At 41.2% G+C, this 10,082-nt stretch overlaps 1 protein-coding gene across 1 annotated transcript in view; it reads left to right on the forward strand.

Moving 5' to 3' along the window:
* Positions 1–10,082, forward strand: part of LOC127617742 (transmembrane protein KIAA1109 homolog) — a 78,486-nt gene extending 68,404 nt beyond the window's left edge. The window contains exons 76-87 of the mRNA XM_052089827.1: positions 2,584–2,721; positions 2,839–3,054; positions 3,160–3,310; positions 3,416–3,573; positions 4,236–4,425; positions 4,516–4,733; positions 4,874–5,125; positions 6,118–6,321; positions 6,774–6,968; positions 8,388–8,522; positions 8,626–8,776; positions 9,000–10,082. Of these exons, the coding sequence (XP_051945787.1) occupies positions 2,584–2,721; positions 2,839–3,054; positions 3,160–3,310; positions 3,416–3,573; positions 4,236–4,425; positions 4,516–4,733; positions 4,874–5,125; positions 6,118–6,321; positions 6,774–6,968; positions 8,388–8,522; positions 8,626–8,776; positions 9,000–9,219 (2,228 nt within the window). The 3' untranslated portion in view covers positions 9,220–10,082. The remainder of the gene's footprint in view (positions 1–2,583; positions 2,722–2,838; positions 3,055–3,159; positions 3,311–3,415; positions 3,574–4,235; positions 4,426–4,515; positions 4,734–4,873; positions 5,126–6,117; positions 6,322–6,773; positions 6,969–8,387; positions 8,523–8,625; positions 8,777–8,999) is intronic.

Genomic DNA, 10,082 nt, shown 5'->3' on the forward strand with positions numbered 1-10,082 from the left:
AATCTGAATCAAAGTCTATACATGGTGGCATGGCAAATGCATTTGTATCTGATGTTTGCTTGAAAAACACATTAGCCTGAATGGGTTGGACAGGCGACTTGTCCAGGCCCAAACGTGCCACCTCCATCTGAAGCACCGTCAAAGTGTCATCCACAGAGGACTGGCCCATCCCGGGTGAATGAGGCAAACCCCTGCTCGAGCCACCTGTAACCGACAGGCTGGAAAAAACTTCCTGATAAGTAGGATTTATAACTGCATCAACCAACTCCTCGTCATGAAAATGTGAATTGGAGGCACTCATGGAAGGAACATCCAAATCAATATTATGTGGAGGCTGGAAGACTTTCACTGGCATGTTCCCAGAGGACGCAGGTAACGCTGAAGGTTGGAGAGCTTGAAGACATTTAATTTCTGCCATTTCAGATGAGAGATTAGAGACAGCCTTCGAGAGCAAATGCTCAGAATTGTCGGTTTGTGGAAAAGATTTCTTCTTTGCTTGCGGAGCACCAGCCGCTGCCGACACATGGCGCTTATGAGCGCTCCATGGGGCTGAATCATGCTGTGCGAGGCTAACAGGCGAGCAAGGATCTAACTTATTAGCAGCATACTAAAGTGCAAACTTCCAATCTGTCCAAGCTTCTCTTAAATGCTGGATTCTTAAACGCGATGGGCAGCGATCCTGTCCGTCATCAGGGAGAAGCGTGTTCGGACACAGCTTACAACTTTGCGGGAAGCCGATGACAATGGAGCTGTGAGCCATGAGACAGCCGATTACTGCACGTCCTCGGTTAGGACCGTAGGGAATCAGACAGCCAAGATATAATCAATAAAAACTTGGACTATCAATTATATCTTCAGATAGAACCGAAAATTGTAAGTTGTGAACAACAAGTAAGCCAGAGAAACATAAGAATGAAATAACCGGCCCTCGGATAGCACCATATGGCCGCATAAGTTATCACTGGAAATGACCATGTAATGGCAGACGATTCATTAAATAATATTGGTTATGGGGTAACCGTTACCTTAGACAGAAACCAGCCACCAAATAGTACCGTGAAGTGCAGTATATTTCCAGCACTAACAATAAGAAAATTAAAGAATATGCACTCAAGAAAAATAAAGTACCGAGTACCGAGCTACTGTGGATTATATTCTTGCTAGGTTTATGTCACAACATGATTTTGTTATATTTTCTCGGCCTATCTTTCTGGCACTGTGATTATCCATTAGTGCTTAACACTGCCTCTGGCGGTCAGTAGGAATGAAACCGAACTGAATCCTCCAACGATCTACATTCAATCCTCAGAATGTTTTATATATATATCATTTTTTTCTCTGGAGTAATAATTTTTTATTAAAACATCGTTTCAAAGATTTGTACTTGTGAATGGAAATACGCCACAGCCGTATTTAAAAATATATATATTTTTTAAATCCTCAACTAATACTCAACATCGCTCCGAAAAGAATCTGGTGCCATGTGACGGTGCTGTTTTTGCGCCGATTCAGCAGCGGTCTGCACCTTATTTACACCTGAAGAAAATGATCCTAAAAATTTTACTCAATACACATTAAATAAAAAAGACGCTTCACTGTATAATGTATACCTGGTGCCCCCATTGGATGTGATTTAATAAAACATTGTATTCTCTACAAAGAACCGGCTCATAGGAGTCATTTGTTCGCAAATTGCACTGCATTGTTAACGCTGCACGTTTCTTGATGTAAATTAAGAAGCGGAACACAAAACTGAATAGCACTTCCAGAAACACTGTGGGGGGAATTCACTAGACAGTTGTGGCACTTTTTCACGTGGTACATCACCGCAAATACCTGCGTCTTATTCACTAACCACCTGCAATCTATTTTAGCAGGCGCAATCAGTGCTGAAATTGTGCTGCGTCTTCAATATTTCAATGAAGTCATCGCTCCCAACTTTAACTCCGAAATGTTATTCCGTGCCGCAAGTTAACTAATTGGACCAAATGCAGACCTTTATTTGTCAGTTACTAAATCATAACACTATGACTGAGCTTTGTAATATCAGAAGTGTCTTGTTAATAGAGATCAACTGACACCATGTTTATAGTTGTATTTCAGTTTTTTGACACAATAAATAATAATTAGATAACAACAATTAAAAAATAGATAATTCATATTGAATAATAATTATAGCAATAACATTATTATTGTTGATGAACAAAGTCGATTATGACTAACTAGAATATTTTACAAGATTTGCTATAATCTTGGAGTGGTGGTGGCGTAGTGGCTAAAGCACAGGGCTGTTAATCAGAAGGTCACAGGTTCTAACCTCACGGCCACCACCATTGTGTCCTTGAGCAAGACACTTAACTCCAAGTTGCTCCGGGGGGATTGTCCCTGTAATAATTGCACTGTAAGTCGCTTTGGATAAAAGTGTCTGCCAAATGCATAAATGCAAATGCAAATGCAAATGCATGTATAAGCTTTTGCCATTCATCTGTAAAAAACTAAGTAGAAAAGTTTGAATATCTCTAAAAAATATTGGTCAAACTGATTATCAGTCTCTCTTGTAAATACATGGATTTGTTTTTCTAGCGGTGTGTGATATCGGTTCTGCATCCTTTAAGTATGACATGAGACGTCTGAGTGAGATTCTTGCCTTCCCACAAGCTTGGTACCGCCGAAGCATTGCCAGGAGATTGTTTCTTGGAGACCAGACCATTAACTTACCAGGTTATACATAAACTACATATATTTTAACATGTCTGCTCACCTGTGTTCCATTATCTTGCATCTTTAGATGAGTGCTCTAAATAAATTGATGATAACTGCTATGAAATGTGTGTGTAGCCTCAGGTCCTGCCACACCGGACTCAGTGGAGAGCTTCACCCAACACCTGTCTCCTGAGTCCAGCCATAAAGCATACTGGAGGACATGGGAAGGACAGGCCAATCAACACCCCTCTTCCTCCATCTTCAATGATTCCACAACAAGCCACGCACACCTTAAGTCTCCTGCCACGGGACGGTCCCGAAATGTGTCTGACTCCGCAGCACCTTGCAGAGGTACACATCAGCACACTCTGTAGCACAGCACATATACAGAATATGTTTACATTACAACTCTGTGGCGAAACCTTCCTTACATATTAAATAAATTATGTTTCTCAGAGACAGTGACCAAGACCTCTACCCCGTCATTCCGCAATGGAAAAGCAGCGGCGCAGCAGGGATCGCCATGGGAGACGCTGGTGGTGTTCGCCATCAATCTTAAACAACTTAACGTCCAGATGAACATGAGTAACGTTATGGGCAACAATACGTATGAGAAATGGCACTTAATCTCACCACACTGTTGGTTTAACTGTTAACATGCATAATATCTCTGTTTTATGTGTCTATTTATGTGCATTTGTCTTCTAAACAGTTGGACGACAAGTGGGTTAAAGAGTCAAGGTCGTCTGTCAGTAGGCAGTAACAGAGATCGTGAGATCAGCATGTCTATTGGACTGGGCCGCTCCAAACTGGATTCTAAAGGTGGAGTGGTGGGTGGCAACATTGAAGTCAACACCCTGGAGATGGTCTGTAAGTACACTTATTTTCTGTGAGTGATGGTATGTGTGTACTCTTGTGTAACTAACTAGACTTTTGACTGATGGAATGAAGTCTGGTCCTGATTTCAGTTTATTCTGGCTAAGAACCACCATGGAAGAGACTGTCTGACCGTTTTGTTTTCATGTGCAGTTTAAGGGTGGGTTTATCCAAAATAGATTATACAACAGTAATAGAACAGCATTAAAACATTAATTCAAATAATGGTGTGCCAGTCTCTGTGAATTGTTGTACTAAAAACAATGGAAAAAATGTCTGTATGCTCTGTAATCTGAATTTCTGTTTGTCCAAAAGTAATGCTTACTGAGAGCTTAATACTGAGTTCCTTAAACAATACTCCTTTTGGATAATTCAGTGATCATTTCATTCTTAACACTGCTCAGTACTTTGTGAACACAACTTTGTTTTCCGGTGGACTGATAAAAAATCTTGTGAATCTTTTCTCCCTGAAGTTGCATTGCACTGTAAAATCAGATTGGAACAGGCGATTTCAGACAGCTCTTGTCATTTTTGTGTGCAATATGCATCAGACAGTCAGTGAACTGACTGTGGGGGTGCCATATGAGTCTGAGATTTTGTGTGTGGGAATCTATAGGGCATCCTTTTCAGTGTTTGATAACTGATTGTTCGTCTAGCCCACATTTCAGAACATCCAAATCATCAGCCAAGTCATAAGATCCAGATCACTATGGGCTCCACTGAGGCCCGGGTGGAATATATGGACTCCAGCATATTAATGGGCGTCTTCAGTAATGCTGACCTACAACTGCAAGACGAGTGGAAGGTGAACCTGTGCACCACAGAGGCCAGTCTGTCTGAGAAGAGGTAAGTAAGCTCAAATCACAGTAAGTTGGATGAAACATTAAGAGACAAGCACTACCATAACCTTCTTTCTCTGATCTGCATTTTCTCTAGTGAGATCTTCGTGCATGGAGACCTGCAGTGGGACATATTTCAGGTGATCATCTCATGCTCCACCACCCCTGACCTGATAAAGATTGGCATGAAGTTGCAGGAGTTCTTTACACAGCAGTTTGACACCAGCAAGCGGGCACTGTCCACCTGGGGCCCTGTGCCATACATGCCTCCCAAAACCCCAGTCATCAACATGGACAAAGGAGCAGCTGAACTCTGTTAGTGCTTTTATGTCCATTTAAGTTCCATTTGTATATATATCACAATAGATCACTTGCACCTATATATTAACATTACAGTACTGTAGCTGAAATTACATTACAGACACTTATTACAAGTGTAAAATTTGTCTTCAAAGACATGGATGCAGCTCATCACAGGCATTGGCCCAATGTGTTGAAGATGGTGGCAGGATGCCACATTTCCCTGTTCCAGATGCCCCTCCCAGAGGATGCTGTGCAGCTTGGTGGTTCAATGAGTCTCCATGGTAACCATATGATGCTGACTTGTTTCCACGGGCCTAACTTCCGTTCCAAGTCCTGGGTGCTGTTTCACCTGGAAGAGCCAAACATCACCTTCTGGACTGAAGCACAGAAGATCTGGGAGGATGGTACAAGCACAGTGCTAGCTTTAATCCATCTATTCACCCTCTTCCTTCCTGCCTTCCTTCCCTTCTTACTCTATTCCTTCTTTCACCTCTTATTCTCTTCCTCCTTTCCCTTCCCTGCATCCCTTCCCTTCTTACACTCTTCCTTGCCTTTTTATTATATTCTTTCCTTTCTTCCCCTCTTACTCTCTTTTATCCTTGCTTCCTTCCCTTCTTATACTCTTCCTTGCCTTCTTATTATCTTCCTTCCTTCCTTGCCTTCTTATTATCTTCCTTCCTTCCTTCCCCTCTTACTCTCTTTTGTCCTCGTTTCCTTCTCCTTTTATTCTCTTACTTCCTTCTCTTCTTTCTTCTCGTATTCTTTGCTGCCTTCTTTAATTCTCTTCCATCTGTCCTTCTCTTCTTCCTTCTTTTCTTCCTACATTCCTTCTTTCCTTCCTTCCCTTGTACTCTTCCTTCCACTTTTATTGTCTTCCTTGCACTCTTCCTTCCTTTCTTACATCCTTATTGTCTTCCTTCCCTTCTTTTTCCCTTCATTGCTTCCCTTCTTACTCTATTGCTTCCTTCCTTTCCCTCTTATCTCTTCCTTCCCTTCTTACACCCTTCATTCTTTCCATTCTTACTCTATTGCTTCCTTTCCCTCCTTTCTCTTCCTTCCCTTCTGACTCCCTTCATTCCTTCCCTTCTTACTCTATTGCTTCCTTCCTTTCCTTCTTATCTCTTCCTTCCCTTTTTACACTCTTCCTTGCCTTCTTATTGTCTGCCTTTCTTCCTTCCTTCCCCTCTCACTCGCTTTTGTCCATACTTCCTTCTCCTTTTATTCTCTTCCATTCTTCTCTTCTTCATTCCTTCCTTCTCTTGTTCCTTCCTTTCTTCTCTCTTTCATTCCTTTTTATCGTCTTCCTTTCCCTTCTTACTCTCCTTCTTCTTTCCCTCCTTGGTGGTATTCTCTGAATCTATACATTTCAACTAAAAAGTTTCTGTTCTTTGTCTAGGCTCCAGTGATGACTCTACGTACATTGTTCAGACCCTTGACTTTCACCTAGGGCATAATACCATGGTAACCAAGCCTTGCGGTGCTCTGGAGAGCCCAATGGCAACAATCACCAAGATTACCCGGCGTCGACATGAAAACCATCCGCATGGGGTGGCTACAGTCAAAGAATGGTTCAGCTATGTCACTGCCATGAGGAACGAAGGTAAATGTGCATGCTAGCTCTTTTACAAAATGTTGTGTGCTAGTCTTGTGTCTATTGCTTACATAGGCAGCTACTCAAAGGTATCATCTCAACTGAAAGAGAACTGAGAGGGAAGTAATTTAGAACACTCTAGAAAGATAGCAAATCTGTGTGTCAAGCGCTCTGCACAAAAAGTGCAGGGGACATTTGACTCACAATTGATTTCATAGAGTTTACCATTATTATATTAAGCTATCAGCATGGTACTAAGCATAAGAATACATAGCACACACACACACACATATTGGGTTACTTCTCTCACATTGCCTGCTATCTTGGTTTTAGATTTTTCTTTGTCACAGTGCATTATGGAATGGCATTCTCCACTAAGAATGCATGTGATAGGGATACAATATTTAGAGGTTACTATTCCTTGTTGCTTTTAATATAAAACTATTTCTCTCTCTTGTTAGAGCTGAACTTATTGCGGAATGTGGATGCGATTAACTCTGAGAGCGGAGCCGCTGCAAAGAGCTCCAGTCTTCTGAGTGGCTTTAGAGGCTCTTCCAGCTACAACCATGAAACTGAGACCATTTTCGCACTTCCCAAAATGCAGATCCAATTCAAATCCATCCATGTGCAAGACCCAGAAGAACCCTCTCTTAGCGGTACAGACAAACTGACAATTTTCCATTTAATTTGACTTGTTGCATTAAGTATGTTTCTGGTTGCCTATTGTTCAGTAACCTAAGCCGCTTTTCCACGATTGGGCTGAACAGATCTCATTTCGAAATCGTGCCCTTCTGTACTAATCTGGGCCAGTTGGCATGATTACAGTTTCTTTTTCCACTGGTGCTTGAATGTATGTAACAAATATGTAATTTGGTGATTGCTTGAGGTAAACATTGGAGCAAGTGAGCTATGGAGAATGATCACATAGTCCAGTTTTTAGGATTTTTTTTTCACCTGGTATATACTCTGCTAAAGCACAGGATAGACATGTGACATGTAGCAAAAACGAGAGCAAAGAGAAAATGGTGAACAGTTTACCATCATTTGGTGAGGGGTTATTGTCACGGTCCTGTCACCTTGTCAGGTTGTGTTTTGTCTGACGAGGACCGTGGTATCATCGTCCCCTGTCTGTCTCGTGTTTTGTGTACATTCTTGCATGGCATGGATCCGGATGTTGGTTACCGCCATGCGTGAGTTACCGCCATGCACTCTCTGGTGATGTCACAGACCTGTCACCTTGTCAGGTTGTGTTTTGTCTGACGAGGACCGTGGCATCATCATTCCCTGTTTGTTTTGTTCCAAGTGTGTTGAAGTTTTTGCACTCATATTTTTCAAGTGCCACTGGCATGCGGAATCAGCATTTCCATGGGAATGCTGATTGTTTCAATGCAATACCGATCATGCCAACTTTAATCTACGAGCGGCACCTGCTCCTTCTTTGTTCATGCCTATATTAATCCCCTCGTGTGTCATGTCCTCGTCTGGATTGTTAAATGTAGTTAAATGTTTAATGTTGCTCAGTGTTGACTGAGTGTTTTAGCATTATTGTTTGATGTTGAGGACTAACCTCACTTTCTCTCCCTAGTTATTCCTGTCTCATGTATCTATTGGTTGCCTGCATGTCAGGTATGTGGTTGCCTTCCAGTTTTCCTGTGTGTCAGCTGGTCTTCCACGGAGGATACCTCATCTCTGCCCGCATGTCGGGAGTAACATTTTCCTACCCTGCTGGCATTGCTCTGCTTTTCACTAAGCTTCTACAGAGGATTCCATGAATCTGAACTTATTAATTTGTCAATTAATCCTTTGAACGGTTCCTCGGCTATTGGGTCTGTTTGTTCTCCCTATTGCTCATTACAGTTATGCATGCTACCGGAAACGAACACACAGAACGTTAAAAATTCCCAAGTTTGTAATCTTGTCGTGCCGAACCATTCTCAAGTGGATATGCTACTAGAACCTTTCCTCACTGTGCTCTGAACCGTTTGGCCCAATGCTGGAGAAGCGGTTATAGATGCCTGTGATGAGCTTGTATATTGTGACGAAATTGAGTGCTGACTCGGAGTTGTGTGTTGTAGATGCCAGCAGTAAGCCCAAAGTGGAGTGCAGCATGGTGACTGAGTTCACCGATCACATATGTGTCACCATGGATGCAGAGCTCATAATTTTCCTGCATGACCTGGTGTCAGCATACCTAAAAGAGAAGGAGAAAGGTGAGATTCAACAGCATGAGCACTGAAAACACGAATTTCAAGAAAACCAGAAAGAAATCCAAATTTAATTTACTAACACTTTTTTTACTAATTGAATCTACAGCTCTGTTTGCATCTCGGCCTGGTCAGAAGAGCCCTACAGCACAATGGGATGAGAACTCATCAGAGAAGGTAAAAGAGCAGATGGTGAACTTCACCACAGTGGACTGGAGAGAGTTCCTCTGTAACACCTGGCATCTGGAGCCCACATTACGGTAAAATACCCGATTCACTTAACCTCAACACAAATCACAGATATGCATGGGTCCCTCAAAAAAAATCAGCCATTAAAAAAGGATTGACTAATATAATAAAGTATGTATAGTACTTTTTTCTATTAGCAATATGTTATTTTCATACTTGGTATGAATCAGAATTTGCATATATCATCTTTTGTTTAATGTCCAGTAATGAATTGATGTAACATGAACTTTGCAGGTTGATCTCATGGACAGGTCGTAAGATTGATCCAGTAGGGGTGGACTACGTTTTGCAGAAGCTGGGATTCAATCATGCCAGGACTACCATTCCCACGTGGCTGCAGAGAGGGGTGATGGACCCTCTGGATAATGTTCTGTCTGTTCTCATCAAGAAACTCGTCACAGCACAACAGGATGAGAAAGAGAAGAAAGGTCAAAGAGACAAAGACAAGCATTAACCCAAACACTTCAATGTATTAATGCAGTTCCGTTATCTGGAACCAGATTTTTTTATTAAATTGTTTTTACCTTGAAAGTACTGGATTTATTGCAAACAAAAAACTACTGTACAGCACACCAAACAAACACATAACAGTCACTGCTATACTGTGTGAACACTGATGTTTGCCCTGGTTCATATGGCCATAGCTCTTTGATTGACTGAAAGAGTTGTTGTTGTTGCTTTTTTTTTATTGCATTTTTATTTTCAGACCAAGTAAATGTTGGATAATTGCTGCTGAATGGCATTTGGACTTTTAACATGGATTAAATGCACTTCACCGATACTAACAAATGACCAGTGATCTTAAGATACAGTATCCAGATGTGCTCTTGAAACTATAAACTAAATGTAAGGAGCAATATGCATCCTGTGTTCTTTTCTGCTGTGAATATATGGCTGAAAATTGCCAATCAGAATTTCTAAGTAGTTTTGGGAGCAAACGAGAAAGGTAACTGCTGATGAGGTGGTGAAGTGTTCTTTTAGACTGCAGATAACATCCCTAAACCTGATTATTCCTTTGAGAGTGACCAAAGTTTATGATGCCTGTGTAATATTTTTTTTTTTTGGACTGATCAATGTCTCAGATATTCTATACCTGTGAATAAAACCTCAGATTGTGCTGTGTAATGTGAACTGGCCTATAAAACAAGGTTCTAAATTAAACTCATTATGTAAACAACATAAATGCTCAAACTGTTACCAATGTTATGCCTGTGGTGGTATTTCCTTTTTGCTTTTTCATAAGTGCAATAGACCAGTTTATATACAGAAGTAAATATGTTCAATATGCTGATTTTTTTAACTGAATAAAGTCATTAC

Source organism: Xyrauchen texanus, chromosome 24 (assembly GCF_025860055.1).
Source record: "Xyrauchen texanus isolate HMW12.3.18 chromosome 24, RBS_HiC_50CHRs, whole genome shotgun sequence".
Classification (NCBI taxonomy): Eukaryota; Metazoa; Chordata; class Actinopteri; order Cypriniformes; family Catostomidae; genus Xyrauchen; species Xyrauchen texanus.